Below are 21,455 nucleotides of genomic sequence, written 5' to 3'. Positions count from 1 at the left end.
TGTGGCAAGGGCTACAGTCCATTACGGATTACAAAGGAAGACGCAGCTATGATCTACCCAACAATGCCTCTCTTCCAGAAAAACTCAATGCATTTTATGCATGCTTAGACATTAACACTGTACTGTGCGTGAGGGCCCCCACCGACCCAGAGGACTGATCTCGATCTCGTGATCTCGCGCTTCGAGGCCGACGTGATTTAAGGTCTTTAATGAGATCAACACTGGCAAGGCCGTGGGCCGGAGAGTATTCCAGGGCGAGTTCTCAGCGCATTCACAGACCAGCTGGAAGGCATATTCATGGTCATTTTCAACCTCTCCTTGTCCCAGTCTGTAATCCCAACATCTTAAAATGACTGCCATCATTCCTGTTCCCAAGAACTCTAAGGCTTCTTGCCACAATGATTACCACTCTGTGGCCCTCGCATCTAATCATGAAGTGCTTTGAAAGGCTGGTTATGGAACACACCAACTGTATCATCGCAGACACCCTAAAAAACTTGAACTGCGGATACTTGCAAGGGTTACAAAACCCAATATACATCAAAGCACTAGCTCCCCTGCCAAGACCTGCCAAGACCTGCCTGCGCTCTCAGAGTCCCGGGCAGAGTTTAGCAAGCAGGAGCAGGTATGAGCAATTAGTTAATTATTTGGACATGTCTTTTCTTACAAGCTGTCCCACAGTTTCATCACAGTTTGACACCAGATAAAGGGGCGTTAATACTTTAGGGGTGGGGCAGAGGAGAGGTAAAAAAACACAGACAACTGTGTTCTCTCATGTTTAAACCTGACACAGCAAGACAGCAGCCATTCCTGAACTGAACTGACTGAGGTAGAGGTAAGATTATTAMATTTTTTAAGATATAAACTGTATTTGATTAACTTCCCATTTATAACAAGCATTAAGTTAATCAACTGTCCTTTTGTAAAGTAGAACAAAGGAAATTGTGATTTTGTATGAATATGTTGTATCAATATCCAATTAAATGTAAGTAGCTACTAGAGAGGATTGCAAATGTTATTGCCTATCATGAGGCATTAAAAAAACATGTATATCTGGTTTCTAGATGTGTCAGCGTAATTTGCCCAATGTGGCCAATAGGCAATGTCAGGACAGCTGCACATTGCTGGGGGGAAAAAATCATTTTCATTCCTGCATACTTAGTGCCTTCAGAAAGTATTCACCCCGCTTGACTTTTTCTACATTTTGTTGTGTTACACCCTGAATTTAAATTAGATACAATTTCGATTTTTATTCACTGGCCTACACACWAAACCTCATAATGTAAATGGTTTTTGACATTTTTGTAATTTAATAAAAAATGAAAATCTGAAATGTCTTGTGTCAACTATTCAACTCCTTTGTTATGGCAAGCCTAAATTAAGTTCAGGAGTAAATATGTGTTTAACAAGTYACATAATAGGTTGCATGGACTGACTTTAAAACAATTACAGAGTTTAATGGCTATGATGGGAGAAAACTGAGGATGGATCAACAACATTGTAGTTACTCCACAATACTAACCTAATTGACAGAGTYAAAAGAAGGAAGTCTGTACAGAGTAMAACATATTCCARAACRTGCATCCTGTTTGCAACAAGGCACTAAAGTAATACTGCAAAAGATGTGTCAAAGCAATTCACTTTTTGTTTGGGGAAAATCCAATACAACACATTACTGAGTACCACTCTCCATATTTTCAAGCATAGTGGTGGCTGCATCATGTTATGGGTATGCTTGTAATTGCAGCAGGACAATAACCTAAAACACAAGACCAGATCTACACYGGAGTTGSTTACCAAGAAGACAGTGAATGTTCCTGAGTGGCCAAGTTACAGTTTTGACTTAATTAAATCTACTTGCAAATCTATGGCAAGACCTGAAAATGGTTGTCTAGCAATGATCAACAACCAATTTGGCAGAGCTTGAAGTATTTTGAAAAGAATATTGTGCAAATGTTGCACAATCCAGGTGTGGAAAGCGCTTAGAGACTTACCCAGAAAGACTCACACTGGGCTCCTGAGTGGCGCAGCGGTCTAAGGCACGGCATCTCGGTGCTTGAGGCGTCACTACAGACACCCTAGGCTGTATCACATCCGGCCGTGATTGGTATTCCCAAGAATTTGTCCTCAACCGACTTGCCTAGTTAAATAAGGTTAAATGTTTATGTTTTTTTACAAAAAATTATAATCGCTGCCAAATGCTTTCTACAAAGTATTGACTCAGTGGTGTGAATASTCTTGTTAATGAGATACGTATTTCTGTATTTCATTTTCAATACATTTGCAAAATTTTAAAAATGTCAACTTTGTAATTATGGGCTATTGTGTGTGTAGATGGGTGAGAATTGTGTACAATTTTATTCATTTTGATTTCAGGCTGTAACAACAAAATGTGGAATAAGTCAAAGGGTATGAATATTTTCTGAAGGCACTGTACATGCTCATAGTTTAGCAATTCCCTCTTTTGCTTGAATAGCATGAGCTATGAATTCATTATTGTAATGCGTTGTCACTCCCAACATCAAGTATTTTCAAATAATTGTAGTGTTGGGAACAGAAGTAGGGGTCACATTATATTTGATGGCAGGCCACAAATGGTCGCTGAAAGGTATTTACCTATCTTGATGGCTGTCCCTCAGACAGCTTTGCTCCTATACATCATCTATGTCTTGCTATGTCTCTGTAATCTCCACTGAATGTACAAAACATTAGGAACACCTTCCTACTATTGAGTTGCACCCCCATTTTGCCCTCAGAACAGCCTCAATTCGTTGGGGCGTGGACTCTACAATGTGTAGGGATGCTGGCGCATGTTAACTCCAATACTTTCCACGGTTGTGTCAAGTTGGCTGGATGTATTTTGGGTGGTGGACCATTGTTGATACACATGGGAAACTGTTGAGTGTTAAAAACCCAAGTAGTGTTGCTGTTCTTCAGTCTTATGGCTTGGGGGTAGAAGCTGTTAAGGAGCCTTTTGGACCCAGACTTGGTGCTCCGGTACCGCTTGCCGTGCGGTAGCAGAGAGAACAGTCTATGACTTGGATGAATGGAGTCTTTGACAATTTTCTGTGCCTTCCTCTGACACTGCCTAGTATATAGGTTCATGATGGCAGGAAGCTTGGTCCCAGTGATGTACTGGGCCGTACGCACTACCTTCTGTAGCACCTTACAGTCGGATCCCGAGCAGTTGCCATACCAAGCAGTGATGCAACGGGTCAGGATGCTCTCGATGGTGCAGCTGTATAACTTTAAGGATTTGGGGGCGCATGCCAAATGTTTTCAGTCTCCCTAGGGGGAAAAGTGTTGTTGTGCCCTCTTCACGACTGTCTTGGTGTGCTTGGACCATGATAGTTTGTTGGTGATGTGGACACCAAGGAACTTGAAACTCTCGACCCGCTCCACTACAGACCGTCAATGTTAACATTTTTACATACATTTACATTTTAGTCATTTAGCAGACGCTCTTATCCAGAGCGACTTACAGTAGAGTGCATACATTTTATTACATTTTTACATACTGAGACAAGGATATCCCTACCGGCCAAGAGCAGACGCTCTTATCCAGAGCGACTTACAGTAGAGTGCATACATTTTTATTAAATTTTTTACATACTGAGACAAGGATATCCCTACCGGCCAAACCCTCCCTACCGGCCAAACCCTCCCTAACCCGGACGACGCTATGCCAATTGTGCGTCGCCCCACGGATCTCCCGGTTGCGGCCGGCTGCGACAGAGCCTGGGCGCGAACCCAGCCCAGCCTGGGCGCGAACCCAGAGACTCTGGTGGCGCAGCTAGCACTGCGATGCAGTGCCCTAGACCACTGCGCCACCCGGGAGACTTAACGGGGGCCTGTTCAGCCCTCCTTTTCCAGTAGTCCACGATCAGCTCCTTTGTCTTGCACACATTGAGGAAGAGGTTATCCTGGCACCAGACTTCTAGGTCTCTGACCTCCTCCCTATAGGCTGTCTCGTTGTTGTTGATCAGGCTGACCACTGTTGTGTCGTCAGCAAACTTAATGATGGTGTTGGAGTCGTGCACCCACGAGTCGTGCTCGTGGGTGAACAGGAAGTACAGAAGGGGACTAAGCATGCACCCCAGAGAGGCCCCAGTGTTGAAGATCAGCATGGCGGATGTGTTGTTGCCTACCCTTACCACCTGGGGGCGGCCCTTCAGGAAGTCCAGGATCCAGTTGCAGAGGTAGTGTTTAGTCCCAGGGTCCTTAGCTTAGTGATGAGCTTTGTGGGCACTATGGTGTTGAACGCTGAGAACACTGAACGCTGGGGCGGTATGCGAATTGAGTGGGTCTAGGGTTTGTGGTTTTGATTGTGTTTATGTGAGTCATGAACAGCCTTTCAAAGCACTTCATGGCTACCGACGTGAGTGCTACGGAGCGGTAGTCATTTAGGCACGTTCCCTTCGCTTTCTTGGGCACAGGGACTATGGTGGTCTGCTTGAAACATGTAGGTATAACAGACTGGGTCAGGGAGAGTTTGAAAATATCATTGAAGACACTTGCCAGTTGGTCTGCGCATTCTCTGAGTACACGTCCTGGTAATCCGCCTGGCCCCGCGGCCTTGTGAATGTTGACCTTTTTAAAGGTCTTGCTCACATCGGCTACGGAGAGCGTGATCACACAGTTGTCCGGAACAGCTGGTGCTCTCATGCATGCTTCAGTGTTGCTTGTCTGGTATGCTCGAGTCACTGGGMAGCTCGCAGCTGGGTTTCCCTTTGTAATCGTTTGTAAGAGTTTGCAAGCCCTGCCATATCCGACGAGCGTCAGAGCCGGAGTAGTAGGATTCAATCTKAGCCCTGTACTGACGCTTTGCCTGTTTGATGGTTCGTCTGAGGGCATAGCGGGATTTCTTATAAGCGTCAGGATTAGTGTCCCACTCATTGAAAGCGGGCAGATCTAGCCTTTAGCTCGGTGCAGATGTTGCCTGTAATCCATGGCTTCTGGTTGGGATATGTACACACGGTCACTGTGGGGACGACGTCGTCGATGTACTTATTGATGAAGCCGGTGACTGAGGTGGTATACTCCTCAATGCCGTTGGATGAATACCGGAACATATTACAGTTAGTACTAGCAAAACAGTCCTGTAGCGTAGCATCCACTTCATCTGACCACTTCCGTATTGAGCTAGTCACTGGTACTTCCTACTTTAGTTTTTGCTTGTAAGCAGGAATCAAGAGGATAGAATTATATTCATGTTAACCAAATGGACGGCAAGGGAGAGCTTTGTATGCGTCTCTGTGTGTGGAGTAAAGGTGGCTAAGAGTTTTCTTTCCTCTGGTTGCACATGTGACATGCTGGTAGAAATTAGGTAAAACGGATTTAAGTTTGCCTGCATTAAAGTCCCTGGCCACTAGAAGTGCTGCTTCTGGATGAGCATTTTCTTGTTTGCTTATGGCCTTTTACAGCTCGTTGAGAGCGGTCTTAGTGCCAGCATCAGTTTGTGGTGGTAAATAGACGGCTACGAATAATATAGATGAAAACACTCTTTGTAGATAGTGTGGTCTATAGCTTATCATGAGGTACTCTACCTCAGGCGAGCAATAACTCGAGACTTCTTTAATATTAGACATTGCACACCAGCTGTTATTGACAAATAGACACACACCCCCACCCCTCGCAAGTTAATTTAAATCCAGATACATTCATACTTTTACTCAAGTAGTATTTTACTGGGTGACTTTTACTTGAGTCATTTTGTATTAAGGTATCTTTACTTTTACTCAATTATGACAATTGGGTACTTTTTCCACCATGCGCATATCTAATTGTTCAGCAGTTGTCAAAGCCAAAATGAGAATGACATCCGGGCATTTAAAACATACTTGATTTTTGAAATGTTGAATACTATTAAACGTAATTTTTTCTCATACTCAAACAACCTACTATTTAGGACGCAAGTATGAATAGGCTATTCGGACACAGCCACTGTCTGTAGAATGTCTCTGTTCTACAGTTACAACACTGTTTGTTTTAGTTTGTAGTCAACAGACACACCCTTCTCACCTACTTCATTATTGTCTTTGAAATTCTCTCTTTGTCTTTGTAACTTTGAGAGAATTGACTTTGTAGGGTGTACTTAACCTTACAATAGTACTATAATAATTGTTATGCAGAGGTCAATACTTTAGTCGTTTTTGGTCACATTTTTTCACATTTTTATCGGATCTTGACCCCACTGCCCACCAAACCCCCTAGATGGAGTATTCCACCAAAACTATTGCTGCTGGCTGCTTTGGGAAGATCTACAGGGAGAAGTACAATGAAACCTGGGCTGCAATCAAGAAGGTGCCACAACACTTAATCAATAGGAGAGACCTGGAGAGAGAGTGTCAAGTATACAAGTGAGTATGACCGACAATGTGCTATCATGGTATGTTGCTAAATGGTGATATCAGCCCAGAGGGAAAGTATTTTGCTCAGTGGTCTTTTTTTAATCTCTGTAGAAATATGGGATATCTCCATTTTGTATCATTTATCTGAACTGTTTCTCCTAAGAGAATGAATTCTTGAAACTTTCTTGAGACAAATGAGCTTGAATTGAGACTTCCATTTGAGAAGCATGAGAAATAGATGAGATCTTATCATTGTATCCTCATGAGCTCATTTATTGCGCCAGAAATGCCTTTTTTGAGCATTAAGGAAATGCATTATAAAAATGTGCATGCATTCAAGTATCACAACAACAGATTCTTTAAATGTTAACAACTTTTAATGTTTAATGGTTTTTTTTATACAACATTGTCAAACATACAAATAAAATGACTGGGAAGAGGTTAGATTGCTTTCAATACAAAATAGTATTGCTTGTAAAATATCAAAATAGTCTAAATATGGCCTTCTCTAAAATTGGTGTGAAATTGAAAGTGCTGTCATTAACCCCATATAAAAAAAAAAACATGAGCTGGTGCAAAGTTGGTAGAGGTGCTGACTGACGGCAAGTAAAACTATGCTATTTAAAAAATAGAGTCAAACACTATATACAGGCTCCCAGTAATTTATTGGGTAAACCACAAACGTTTCGCCACCCTATTTAGACAGAGACAAAGTGGAAAACTCCCTGCAAAATGCCTGGGGGAGATGTCTAAAAAGCTGTCAGTCAGCACCTACTAGCTCATAACTGGTACAAACTGTACCAACTTCACACTTAGCGAAACTCCATATAAATACTGAAATCAGTTATTGCAAGCACCCTTGTCTGAAATTGAAAGTGCCATCACTAACCAATGAACACTTGAACAGATGATTGTAAACATCTTACATGTGTCAAAATGGACCTGAGGTTCACCTGAAATGCAGCTTAACCCAAATGAAATTACATAATTTATAGGGTTTAGGGCTGGGAATTGCCAGGGACCTCWWGATACAATATTATCGTGATACTTTGGTGACGATATGTTTTTGCGATTCTCACGATTCTATATGTATTGTAATTCCATACTGTGATTTTATTTCGATTCGATATTCCAAACATATTGCTCACCAACCATATGTCTGCTGCAGAGAGATGAGAGAGCCATGAGAAAACAAGTTTTGATCAGTCACGGAAATAAGTGCTGGAAAAAAATTGGCTCCCTTTTTAAAAAGTTGGAGAACAAGCAATGAAGGGAAAATACTGGAGTTTTGGTGCAGGTACAGCCAACTAGCACAAAAATTATATTGCGAMATTGTCAAAAGAATACAATATAGCGTCAAAGATTATATACCGATATTTAACTATATAGATGCTTTGCTTTATTACTATTAGGGTTGTCCTGATGCCAAAATATTAGCCACAAAACAATGCATGTGTAATGAGTATGATGGGAGACAGAGTGCTGGTTTCAAGCGCAGGGCGCAGTAGGTGTTTTATTTAGTCAAGGACCACAGGTGGTGGCAGGGTCCAGGGACAGGCAGAAGGTCATACACGGGGAATCCAAAAAGGTAACAGTACAGGCACGAAAAAGGCTAATAACGTAGTCTGGGAGATCAGGCAAGAGGTTGATGACAGGAAATCTGTACAGGCAGGGAACAGGCCAAAAACGTTGTTATTGAGGATGGCCAAAAACTACGACACACGGGAGGACTAATATGGAAATAAACAGCTCTCCGACTAGAATGTGTACAAAAACAATACCTCACAATGATGGGGTGCAATGAACTGAACTAAATGTTTAAATGACATACAGGTGTGTGAACAGGTGATCAGAATTCAGGTGATTGGGATCTGGAGAGTGAGCTGCGTTCAGGGGATCTATGTGTTTGAGAGTGTGAGTTGGAAGCAGACGTTACAGCATGTGAAAGTATCACGATACTACTGCAGAACTTTTTTGTCACTGATATCCACATCTCAGGGTTACAGGGTTAACATAACACTGTATTTTCTCTCACGCTATTCACAAACTATATGACTGTGGTAGCTGCTGCTGTTGTTGTGTGAGTGGTGGTTACGGTGTCTGCTGTGGTCTCTGGAGCCCAGGCTGTCTCATCTGTAGACCCTCTCTCTCGGTCTGAGTGGTGCGAGTGGTGGGAATACAAATGCTCTGTCASGTGCTCCCTCTCCGGCCTCTAGGTCACCAGGCTGCTCGTTATGGCGCACACCTGTCACCATCGTTACGCGCACCTGTGCGTCATCAGACTCACCTGGACTCCATCACTTCCCTGATTACCTTCCCTTTATATGTCACTCCCTTTGGTTCCTTCCCCAGGCGTTATTGTTTCTGTGTCATGTCTGTGCTTTGTTCGTGTTTATTATTTTGTCTTATGTTGTGTTTATTTATTAAAACACTCACTCCCTGAACTTGCTTACCGACTCTCAGCGCACATCGTTACATGCTCTAACTTAACAGCGTCTGTATGTAATAGAACATACGTTTGGCATAGAGGAACTAGGTCACTATATCTGCTTGGATAAAATAGTAGCTAGYAAGATGGAGATCAGAGGTTATTTTTAATGAATCCATTTCACAAGTGGCTAGTTTGCATCAACTATCTTCAGTAAAACCACAGCAAAGTTTTTGCCTGCAAACTTTTTTATATTGTATTTATTTTTATTTAACCTTTATTTAACCAGGTAGGCTAGTTGAGAACAAGTTCTCATTTACAACTGCGACCTGGCCAAGATAAAGCAAAGCAGTGCGACACAAACGACAACAGAGTTGCACATGGAATAAACAAACACTGTCAATAACACAATAGAAAAGGTGTAAATATACAGTGTGTGCAAATGAGGTAAGGCAATAAATAGGTCATAGTAGAAAGAGGAAGGGAAGCGCTACTAAAGGTACACTATAGTAGATTTTGGTAGATAGAAGGTGCTCTTTGGTAAAAGGGGTAAATTGGTCATCAAAAAGAAAGGAGGACCAAGGCACTCTTCGTATAATTAATTAAAATGCCTTTATTAGTATGGCATGTTCAATAGAAACAAAGTTTTTTTTAAACCGACACGTTTCGGCTGCATGGCCTTCGTCAGGGAGTACAAAAAAAGAGAATACAATGTCCTCTTTTGAAAGGCTTTTCCAATTAGCCCTAATTAGAAGAGGGAGTGGTTACCAAATTGGACAGACCTAGTAAGCAATAATATACACATTAAAAGGTGAAATACTGTAGCTATGTTATCATGAGCATACAACTCCAAGCTAGAAGTATCAGAACACTTAGAAAGGTAGTTCTAACCTTAAATATGACTGGGAGAAGTGTCAAGAATAAGAAAGCAATATATTCCATAGTACACTAGAACACAGCAAAACATGAACACCAGTCTAAACATAGCTGAGGGCAATTGAGCAAAATGTCCACTAGATGASAGCAAAATGGACCTATCACGACCCTACAGGAAGGGTGAGAAATCCATATCTTCATTTAAACCAGGGTATTTAGTGGCCTGTAGTTTGGAAATCCMAAAACTTTCCCTTTGGTTTAACTGTTTRAGACGGTCCCCTTTTCTAATAGAGGCCGGAATATGATCAATACCCATAGCTTGTAGGGAGGCAGGGTTGCCATGGTGTAGGGACGTGTAGTGCCTTGCCATGGGGTAGTCTTCATTGCCTACCCGTATGGCGTACTTGTGTTCCGCCAAGCGATCTTGAAGGCGTCTCTTTGTCCGTCCAATGTAGAACACCTTGCACTGTGGACATTCCAATCTATAGATGACATGAGTGGTTTTGCAGTTAATGAAATGCTTGACGTAATACTCCATTTTGGAAGCTGTGTCAACCAAATACTTTTTCTGTGCAATATTTCTGCAATGCACTGGTTACATTTAAAAGAGCCCTTGGGTTTGTGGTCAAGCCAAGTTTTTTGAGAGTCACCCGGAAGATAACTGTGGACTAATTTGTCATTTAGGGTAGGACATCTCTTAAAGCTTATGACTGGTGGTTCAGGAAAGACTTGGCGTAGTAGCGTATCACTTTGGATGATTCCCCAATTATTTTTTATGATTCTTTTAATGTTCTCTGCTTCAGTGCTGTATTTTGTAACAAAATACACTCTCTCTGATGTATCACGAGGCACACCTCTTCGTAACAAGTTCTCTCTGTCAAGTAATCCAGCCCTTATACCTGCATCTTTCAGGACCTGAACGCTGTAGCCACGATTCAAAAAGCGATTCTCCAATTCAGCAGATTTGACACTGTAGTCTGTTTCCTGATCGCAAATTCTGCGGATTCTTTGGAATTGGCCATATGGAATATTCTMTTTTAGCCTTTTGGGGTGAAAGCTGTCTGCCCTCAGAATGGTATTCCCATCTGTAGGCTTCCTAAAGATTGATGTGTGCAAACAACCTTTGTCATTTTTACTAATGTCGAGGTCCAAAAAATGAATGTAGTGTCACGCGGGACTAGGTGGGTGAAGGAATCAGACGCAGAGAGAGATCCACTTGGAAAAAATATTCCTTTTAGTAATGCACAAAAAATGATCAGCCCAAACATCCAGGGCGCAGAGGACAACTTGATAACCCAAAACACACACACGTAACATAAAGACAATCCCGCACAAAACAAGGGCGGGTCTACCTACTAAATATAGGGAAGCTCATTTACGAAAACAACAGAAACACAGGTGAAACTAATAAGACAAAACAAACAGACAAACGAAAAAGGGATCGGTGGACGGTAGGTGACGACGACCGCCGAGCATCGTGACAGTACCCTCCTCCTGACGTGCGCCGCCACCGGCCTCGAAGGATGACCCGGAGGGCGAGGTGCCGGGCGATCCGGGTGGAGGCGGTGGAAGTCTCTCAGTAGAGAAGGATCCAACATGTCCCCCACCGGAACCCAGCATCTCTCCTCCGGACCGTACCCCTCCCAGTCCACGAGGTACTGTAGGCCCCTCACCCGGCGTCTCGAGTCCAGAATACCACGTACTGTGTACGCGGGGACCCCTCTATGTCCAGAGGGGGCGGAGGGACCTCAGGCACCTCACCTTCTTGCAGGGGACCAGCCACCACCGGCCTGAGGAGAGACACATGAAACGAGGGGTTAATACGGTAATACCTAGGAAGTTGTAACCTATAACACACCTCGTTTATTCTCCTCAGGACTTTAAACGGCCCCACACACTGCGGCCCCAGCTTCCGACAGGGCAGGCGGAGAGGCAGGTTTCGGGTCGAGAGCCAGACCCTGTCCCCCGGTGTGAACACGGGGGCCTCACTGCGGTGCACGGGGGCCTCACTGCGGTGCTGGTCAGCGCTCCTCTTCTGCCGTTGTCCCACTAACCTTAGCGATTCCTGGACAGCTTTCCAGGTGTCCTTGGAGCGCTGTACCCATTCCTCTACCGCAGGAGCCTCGGTCTGGCTCTGATGCCATGGGGCCAGGACCGGCTGGTAACCTAACACACACTCAAACGGGGACATGTTCGTTGAGGAGTGGCGGAGGGAGTTCTGAGCAAGCTCAGCCCAAGGAACATACCTCGCCCACTCACCAGGCCGGTCCCGGCAATATGACAGCAAAAACCTGCCCACATCCTGGTTTACGCGCTCCACCTGCCCATTACTCTCGGGGTGTAAACCCGAGGTCAAGCTGACCGAGACCCCCAGTCTCTCCATAAACGCCCTCCAAACTCTGGATGTGAATTGGGGGCCCCGATCAGAAACGATGTCCTCAGGCACCCCATAGTGTCGGAAGACATGGGTAAACAAGGCCTCCGCAGTCTGCAGGGCCGTAGGGAGACCGGGCAACGGGATGAGACGGCAGGACTTAGAAAACCGATCCACAACGACCAGGATCGTAGTACTTCCCTGGGACGGGGGAAGATCGGTAAGAAAGTCCACCGATAAGTGTGTCCACGGCCGTTGTGGAACGGGGAGGGGCTGTAACTTCCCTCTAGGCAAGTGCCGAGTAGCCTTGCTCTGAGCGCACACCGAGCAGGAGGAGACATAAAATCTCACGTCCTTAGCCAAYGTGGGCCACCAGTATCTCCCTCTAAGACTCCGCACTGTCCTCTCRATGCCAGGATGACCCGAGGAGGGGAGAGTATGAGCCCAACGGATTAGCTTATCCCGGACCCCGGCACATACTGAGCCCCCGCTGGACAGTTAGGGGGGCCCGCTCTAACCGTGAGGCTCTCTATCTCCGCGTCCACCTCCCATACCACCGGTGCCACGAGACATGAAGGTGGAATGATGGGAGTTGGCTCAACGGCCCGCTCCTCGGTATCATAGAGGCGGGACAGCGCGTCGGCTTTGGTGTTTTGGGAGCCTGGTCGGTACGAGATGGTGAACTGAAACCGGGTGAAAAACATGACCCATCTAGCCTGACGCGGATTTAGTCTCCTCGCTGCCCGGATGTACTCGAGATTACGATGGTCAGTCCAGATGAGAAAAGGGTGTTTTGCCCCCTCAAGCCAATGTCTCCACACCTTCAGAGCCTTGACTACAGCTAACAACTCCCAGTCCCCCACGTCATAATTTCGCTCCGCCGGACCGAGCTTCCTCGAAAAGAAGGCACAAGGGCGGAGCTTGGGTGGTACGCCCGAGCGCTGGGACAGCACGGCCCCGACCCCCGCCTCGGACGCGTCCACCTCCACTATGAACGCTAAAGAGGGGTCCGGATGCGCCAACACGGGCGCATTGGTGAACAGCTCCTTCAGACGACTGAAAGCTCTGTCCGCCTCTGCTGACCAACGCAAGCGCACCGGTCCTCCCTTCAGCAGTGAGGTAATGGGAGCAGCCACCTGACCAAAACCCCGGATAAACCTCCGGTAGTAATTGGCAAACCCTAAAAACCGCTGCACCTCTTTCACCGTGGCCGGAGTCGGCCAATTACGCACCGCTGTAACGCGGTCATCCTCCATCACCACCCCGGAGGTGGAAATACGATAACCCAGGAAGGAAACGGCCTGTTTGAAGAACTCACATTTCTCCGCCTTGCAATACAGGTCATGCTCCAGCAGTTGCCCAAGTACCTTACGCACCAGAGACACATGCGCCGCGCGTGTGGCAGAGTAGATCAAGATGTCATCGACGTACACTACCACTCCCTGTCCGAGCAGGTCTCGGAGAATCTCATCTACGAAGGATTGAAAGACAGCTGGAGCATTTTTCAACCCATATGGCATGACGCGGTACTCATAATGGCCAGATGTAGTACTAAATGCGGTTTTCCACTCATCTCCTCCCCGGATACGCACCAGATTATACGCACTCCTCAGGTCCAATTTTGTGAAGAAGCGCGCCCCGTGAAATGATTCCACCGCTGTAGCGATGAGAGGTAGTGGGTAACTAAACCCCACTGGGATGGAATTTAGACCTCGATAATCAATGCACGGGCGTAAACCGCCATCTTTCTTCTTCACAAAAAAGAAGCTTGAGGAGACAGGTGATGCGGAGGGCCGAATGTATCCCTGTCCCAGTGATTCAGTAACATATGTCTCCATAGCTACTGTCTCCTCCTGGGACAAAGGATACACGTGACTCCTAGGAAGTGCAGCGTTCTCCAGGAGGTTTATCGCGCAGTCCCCTCTACGACGGGGTGGTAATTGGGTCGCCTTCTTTTTACTGAAGGCGATAGCCAAATCGGCATATTCAGAGGGAATGCGCACGGTGGAAACCTGGTCTGGACTCTCCACCGTAGTCGCACCAACGGCAACACCTATGCACCTGCCTGAACACTCCTCTGACCACCCCTTAAGAGCCCCCTGTCGCCAGGAAATCACCGGGTTGTGCTGGTCTACCTACTAAATATAGGGAAGCTCATTTACGAAAACAACAGAAACACAGGTGAAACTAATAAGACAAAACAAACAGACAAACGAAAAAAGGATCGGTGGCGGCTAGTAGGACGGTGACGATGATCGCCGAGCACCGCCCGAACAGGCAGGGGAGCCAACTTCGGCGGAAGTCGTGACACATAGTTAGTTTGATGTTAGGGTTAATGCTGTTAAGGTATTGGTGGAAGGAAATAAGTTCATCTTCTGAGCCGGACCAAAACAGGCAAACATCATCAATATAGCGTCCCCACCATATAATCCGGTCAAAGAAATGGTTATTAGAAGGATCCAAAATGAAGTAATTTTCCCATTTACCCAAGTACAAACCAGCGTAGGAAGGGCTGTAGCAAGCTCCCATGGCACATCCTTTGACCTGTTTAAAAATACGGTCCTGGAAGATAAAGATGTTATGATTAAGAGTCCATTCAGTCAGTGATACAATGAATTCTGTAGGAGGCATCTCAGTTTCAGGCCGGGTACTCAAGAAATGGTGCATCGCTGCCAAACCTTGTTGATGCTCAATGGTGGTGTATAGAGACTCCACATCCATGGTGACTAAAAAGGAAGCTGTACCTATATTGTTCAATTCCTTAATTTTGTTCAACACATCTGTGGTATCTTGGTCATAGTGGTCATAGTGGTGAAATAATTACAGTTTAGCAATTAAACACTGGAGTGATAGATGTGCAAGTAGAGATACTGGGGTGCAAAGGAGCAAAAATAAATAAATAACAGTATGGGGATGAGGTAGTTGGATGGGCTATTTAYAGATGGGCTATGTACAGGTGCAGTGATCTGTAAGCTGCTCTGACAGCTGGTGCTTAAAGTTAGTGAGGGAGATATCTAGAGTCTCTAGCTTCAGTGATTTTTGCAATTCGATCCAGTCATTGGCAGCAGAGAACTGGAAGGAAAGGCGGCCAAYGGAGGAATTGGCTTTGGGGGTGACCAGTGAAATATACCTGCTGGAGCGCGTGCTGCTATGGTGACCAGTGAGCTGAGATAAGGCGGGGCTTTACCTAGCAAAGACTTATAGATGACCTGGATCCAGTGGGTTTGGCAACAAATGTGAAGCGAGGGCCAGCCAACGAGAGTATACAGGTCACAGTGGTGGGTAGTATATGGGGCTTTGGTGACAAAACGGATGGCACTATGATAGACTGCATCCAATTTGCTGAGTAGAGTGTTGGAGGCTATTTTGTAAATGCCATCGCCGAAGTCAAGGATCGGCAGGATAGTCAGTTTTACGAGGGTATGTTTGGCAGCATGAGTGAAGGATGCTTTGTTGCGAAATAGGAAGCCGATTCTAGATTTAATTTTGGATTGGAGATGCTTAATGTGAGTCTGGAAGGAGAGACTTTGGTTTGCCTGGTGATTTGATGGGAGAGTTGTCTGTCTGAAGAGGACCCACCCGGAAAAAATATCCCTTATCAAAGATGCCAAAATAGTCCGACATTGAAATCAGACCCTAGTCACTTGCCCAGGGTCGGATTTTCTAGACTACTGTTATGCATGTTTATAACCTCATGTTATATTTTTATTATTATCCTCCTCCGACTCAATGTCACCCCAAAAGGGTGTAGGGTGTTTCAATTCAAATAACGTTTATTTCCTGAGGGAACTTCATGTATGGTGACATGACGGACTGACCTGGCAACAGAGTAGCCCGAGTCCTGTGAGTCCAGGAGCGAGGTGTGTAGTGCATTCCTTTTCCCAGGGAGGAAGCAGAGGAGCCTTTGGCGCGTAGGGTTCCCCCATGGAGGAGGGGGGCGTGTCTAGATGCTGTTAATTAACTGAAGCTTGTGTCCACAGAGCAGGGGCTGGTGCATCCGGGGGTAAGTGCTAGCATCCCTGCTGCCAAGCCAGCTATCTCAGAGGACAGCTTCCGCCTGATATCTGAAGACTACACAGAAACAATGAGAAGAAAGGATTAGATAGATACATTACACAAAAGCAGGCAATGAGTCTCAAGCATGAGGGACCATAAAGGTAAATCATAAATATTACATGAAAATGATGGTTGTGATGAGCCCTCGGTCAGGGCCTCCTGTAGGCACAGTTTGGGCCGTGTAGGAGCCATTCATCAGGTCATAATACTTCTGCCTCTGCTGGCCTGCAGATACACACACTCACACATACGCACACAAACAAACATGTCTATAAAAAATATATATATTATTTGTCACATGCAGATGTTAATGCGAGTGTAGCGAAATGCTTGTGCTTCTAGTTCCAACCATGCAGTAATATCTAACAAGTAATCTAACCTAACAATTTCACAACAACTACCTTATGGATGATAGCGGTGTGAACAGGCAGTGGCTCCGGGTGCTTGTTGTCCTTGATGATCTTTTTGGCCTTCCTGTGACATCGGGTGGTGTAGGTGTCCTGGAGGGCAGGTAGTTTGCCCCCGGTGATGCGTTGTGCAGACCTCACTACCCTCTGAAGAGCCTTACAGTTGTGGGCGGAGCAGTTGCCGTATCAGGCGGTGATACAGCCCGACAGGATGCTCTCGATTGTGCATCTGTAAATGTTTGAGTGTTTTTGGTGACAAGCCTAATTTCTTCAGCCTCCTGAGGTTGAAGAGATGCTTGGCTTAGACCGCGCGCCACTCGGGAGCCCAGGGGGAAACAAAGGGGGAAAAGATGATCTCTTCTTGGATTTTGCTTTAATTTAGGATAAATGTGATGATGAGGGTGCTGATGAAGGTCACTACAGAAGTGATTAGTTGTGCTGTCTGTAGACTCCAATGCCCTCATAACCCTTTCTCACCATTTTCTTTCACACTTTCTCTGTGACCTGGGACTCCAGTAAGGCAATTCATCCTAACATAGTGAAGCTTCTGGGTAATCCAACACTCAAGGACTCTAAGTGGATCATCCCCATGGAGTTCATCTTTGGAGAGGAACTGGAGACAACCATCTTCAAATCACAAAAATCTCAAATACAGGTAGGCCTATGGTTCCCACCACTCCCACCAAACATGCATACGACGGTGTTGATGAAAGTTCACATAGAAAAACTCTAAATATATTTCATAAATAAGTATCTAAGCCTACAGGATTTTCAGGGGGCCTTCCAAACATTTTTGCAAAAAGTGCAAGTTAACTCATCAGTTGATTATGAAAGCCTTTGATCTCCCACAGTTAACTCCATCTGTAAAGGCTACCCTCATCACAGGCATGTGTGAAGGACTACTTCACCTACACAGTAAAGATATTGTCCATCAGGACCTCAAGCCTGAGAACATCATGGTGAGACGGGCATTAAAATATTTGTTGTTGTTTTAATGTTCTTCATTAATGATGCAAGACTTTAGAAGCAGTTGTTCATCTGTTGTTGGGAATAAAGGACATTGTCACACTAAATGCTTAGATTAGATATAAAACAATATTTTTCCACCCCTCTCAAATGATCTCTTCCAGGTAGAGCATGACACTCACCGAGCTGTGATCATTGATATGGGACTGGCCAAATTCTTCCGCAATGGCCTAAATTCTGCTGTGGATATGGGCAACGAGGCCTACTCTTCCCCTGAGGTCCTGCAGAGGCGGGGCCAACGAGATCAGCGTTCAGACGTGTGGGCTATGGGTAAAATCATTGCTGAACTCTGTGCCAGAGTCAGGCTGCACACCCCCAGTGTCTGTCCGGCTATGATCTATGAGATCCTCAGTCTCCAAGGACAGCAGTACTGTAATGCTGTCTGTAGGATGGTGCAGAGCGACCCCACAGTGCGAGCCACCATGGCCAGGATCATGCCAGAGATACGAAGGGCAGGGGGAGGTGGCAACACCGGGGAGCAACAAAGAGAACATCTTCCGACACCCTTTCCTCACACTGAGGTAAAAGACACCTCGCCACGTCCTCAAGCTCCCCCGCTATCAAGAGCTGAGTGCACAGCCTTGCCAAAGACTGAGGTCAAGACGACACTGCAACCACAACCCGTACAGCGGTCACCTTCCCCGGCAAGATGGGAGCATGCAGTCTTGCAAACGACTGAGGTCAAAGACGACACTGCAACCACAACCCGTACAGCGGTCACCTTCCCCGGAATGGGAGCATGCAGTCTTGCCAAAGACTGAGGTCAAGACGACACTGCAACCACAACCCGTACAGCGTCACCTTCCCGCAAGAATGGAGCATGCAGTCTTGCCAAAGACTGAGGTCAAGACGACACTGCAACCACAACCCGTACAGCGGTCACCTTCCCCAGCAAGATGGGAGCATGCAGCCTTGCCAAAGCCTGAAGTCAAGAACTCACCATCTCTCCTTCCAAAGATAGACCAGGGTAATGCATTGGTGGTTCCATCAGGCATGGTTCAACCCAGTCAAGATGTCATGAAACAGCTTCTCTACAAAGAGGCCCCAAAGGGTCTCGCATGCCCACTCCCCACAACGGGCAAGGTGCGAATCTGCCGCTATGAGCAAAGGAATGGGGAAGTGGAGACTTGGGAACAAAATGAGGTAGAGACTGAAGGAGGGAGGATAGTCAAGTTTGAGAATGTGATGTTTAACAAAAAGTCGTAAGTAGGTTATTGAGAGGTTGTGAAATAGTTGGGAGTTGATTTGACTCTGCTTCTGAAATAGTTGGGAGTTGATTTGACTCTGGTCACTCCCCTTCCATCCTTCATTGTAAAAGTCTGACATGTTTATGGAGAGGGGGATGAGTATATTTGGGAGGTGGGATAAACTAATGGAAGAATTCTAAAGTCCAGTGAAACTGTACCGGACGTACTGTGCCTAAAAACAAAACGACACAATATCCCACTACGTGAGACCAATATATATATATTAACAACAAAAGTTGTCTTGCACTGGTAAGAAGGAAACCTTGGAGTGTGTTAAGGTTGAGTAAGGATTTAGGGATGATCTTGAAAGTAGTATCACTTCTAATGCTACATCATGTTACAATGTTGCTCATCTGGTTAGGTGACAGTGTACAGAGGCACCTGGAGTCAAGTAACTATCGGTGAATGGTTTTGAAACCTTTTTGTTTTGGGAAACTTATCCCTGTTTGCAAATCAGTTGTTTCTTTAGCTCTATATCATACATTTGACTGTGTACATACAGTACCAGTCAAAGGTTTGGGCACACCTACTCATCCAGGGTTTTCCTTAATTTTTACTATTTTCTACATTGTAGAATAATAGTGAAGACATCAACACTATGAAATAACACATATGGAATCATGTAGTAACCAAAAAAGTGTTAGACAAATCAAAATATAATTTAGATTTAAGATTCTTCAAAGTAGCCACCCTTAGCCTTTGACAGCTTTGCACACTCTTGGCATTCTCACAACTAGCTTCACCTGGAATGTTTTTCCAACAGTCTTGAAGGATTTCCCACATATGCTGAGCACTTGTTGGTTGCTTTTCCTTCACTCTGCGGTCCAACTCAACCCAAACCTTCTCAATTGGATTGAGGTTGGGTGATTGTGGAGGCCAGGTCATCTGATGCAGCATTGCGCTCCTTCTTGGTCAAATAGCCCTTACACAGCCTGGAGGTGTGAGGTGTCATTGTTCTGTTGATAAACAAATGATAGACCCATTAAGCGCAAACCAGATGGGATGGCGTATCTAAAAAAAAATCWGTGTCACCAGCAAAGCACCCCCACACATCCTCCTCCATGCTTCATGATGGGAACTACACATGCATAGGTCATCCGTTCACCAACTCTACGTCTCACAAAGACATGGCAGATGGAACCAAACATCTCATATTTGGACTCATCAGACCAAAGGACAGATTTCCACCAGTCTAATGTCCATTGCTCGTGTTTCTTGGCCCTAGCAAGTCTCTTCTTATTATTGGTGTCCTTTTGTAGTGGTTTCTTTGCAGCAATTTGACCATGAAGGCCTGATTCACGCAGTCTCCTCTGAACTGTTGATGTTGAGATGTCTCTGTTACTTGAACTCTAAAGAATTTATTTGGGCTGCAATCTAAGGTGAAGTTAACTCTAATGAACTTATTCTCTGCAGCAGAGGTAACTCTGGGTCTTCCTTTCCTGTGACGGTCCTCATAAGAGCCAGTTTCATCATAGCGCTTGATGGTTTTCGCGACTGACTGCGCTTGAAGGAACTTTCTTGAAATTTCTTGAAGTTCTTGAAATGTTCCGTATTGACTGACCTTCATGTCTTAAAGGAATGATGGACTGTCATTTCTCTGCTTATCTGAGCTGTTCTTTCCATAATATAGACTTGGTATTTTACCAAATAGGGCTATCTTCTGTATACCACCCCTACCTTGTCACAACACAACTGATTGGCTCAAACGCATTAAGGAAAGAAATTCCACAAATTAACTTTTAAGAAGGCACACCTGTTAATTTAAATGCTTTCCAAGTGACTACCTCATGAAGCTGGTTGAGATAATAACAAGTGTGCAAAGCTGTCATCAAGGCAAAGGGTGGCTACTTTGAAGAATCTAAAATCTAAAATATATTTTGATTTAACACTTTTTTTTCGTGACTACATGATTCCATATGTGTTATTTCATAGTTTTGATGTTTTCACTTATTCTACAATGTAGAAAATAGAAAAAATAAAGAAAAACACTTGAATGAGTAACTTGTCCAAACTTTTGACTGGTAGTGTAGAAATAAGCAATTGTTTTGTATCATCGAAGACAAGAAGTTGTTAAATTTTTCTTACTCTTAAGAATAAAAGTAATTTTTCATGAATATATGCTGTTATCCTCTTTACAACAACAGTGTATAAAATAACCTTTTGCAAGACTGTCAACCAGAGCTGTGTTCAGCTACAGAAAAGGTAACCCACACAGTTCATCCACTTCCCCCAGTCAGAAGGAACTTCAATGGCGTTTTGAATAATCATTTTGTTTATTAATCATTGTATAAGGCCACTCTGGACTGTGCAGGCTTCATTGAGAGAGGAGAAATGAAATCAGAAATATCACATTGTCAGTGAGCTCCATCTTCTGGCGCCGTCACCCTGGATAGCAGATCCACATCATAATGGAGTGAAAGTCGAGTTATACATTGACTGAAGCCAAAGAGCACACATACAGACATTATAATACAATATCATATGATAATAAACCACGGCATGAAGTGTTAAAAGGTACATACTGTACAGTACATGGTGCATATAGCATACGTCTTACGAATCACTACACAAGCATACACTTTAGCATGCTTCTAGAAACTCAAATGTGAATTCATGTSATAGTGGTCTGTGGTTTTCTGTACATTCCACTCATCTAATACAGGGTCTGTGTATCATGCATAATCAGGCTTC

The 21,455-nt window shown here is 44.8% G+C and overlaps 1 protein-coding gene across 2 annotated transcripts; it reads left to right on the top strand.

Moving 5' to 3' along the window:
- Positions 1–748: 748 nt before the first annotated feature.
- LOC111959080 (serine/threonine-protein kinase Nek8) lies at positions 749–20,878 on the top strand. 2 transcript variants are annotated; one of them, XM_023980509.2, is made up of 5 exons: positions 749–835; positions 6,214–6,359; positions 17,008–17,146; positions 17,343–17,450; positions 17,622–20,878. In XM_023980509.2, the coding sequence occupies exons 2-5, from the start codon at positions 6,214–6,216 to the stop codon at positions 18,276–18,278; spliced, it is 1,050 nt and encodes a 349-aa protein (XP_023836277.1). In that variant the 5' UTR covers positions 749–835; the 3' UTR covers positions 18,279–20,878. The 2 variants fall into 2 exon arrangements, with proteins under 2 accessions (XP_023836277.1, XP_023836278.1); XM_023980510.2 differs by having other exon boundaries at positions 777–829.
- The last annotated feature ends 577 nt before the right edge of the window (positions 20,879–21,455 follow it).

The sequence above is a fragment of the Salvelinus sp. IW2-2015 genome, linkage group LG35 (genome assembly GCF_002910315.2).
Source record: "Salvelinus sp. IW2-2015 linkage group LG35, ASM291031v2, whole genome shotgun sequence".
In the NCBI taxonomy this organism is placed as follows: domain Eukaryota; kingdom Metazoa; phylum Chordata; class Actinopteri; order Salmoniformes; family Salmonidae; genus Salvelinus; species Salvelinus sp. IW2-2015.
Note: the sequence above shows the minus strand (reverse complement) of the source record. Positions and strands in the feature narration are given on the sequence as shown.

Excerpts from the sequence above, each read along its gene's own strand:
- LOC111959080 (XM_023980509.2), top strand. The coding sequence starts at position 6,214 with ATGGAGTATTCCACCAAAACTATTGCTGCTGGCTGCTTTGGGAAGATC. Across the intron at positions 6,360-17,007 it reads AGAGAGTGTCAAGTATACAA|TAAGGCAATTCATCCTAACA; the intron begins GTGAGTATGACC and ends CTGGGACTCCAG. Across the intron at positions 17,147-17,342 it reads CACAAAAATCTCAAATACAG|TTAACTCCATCTGTAAAGGC; the intron begins GTAGGCCTATGG and ends GATCTCCCACAG.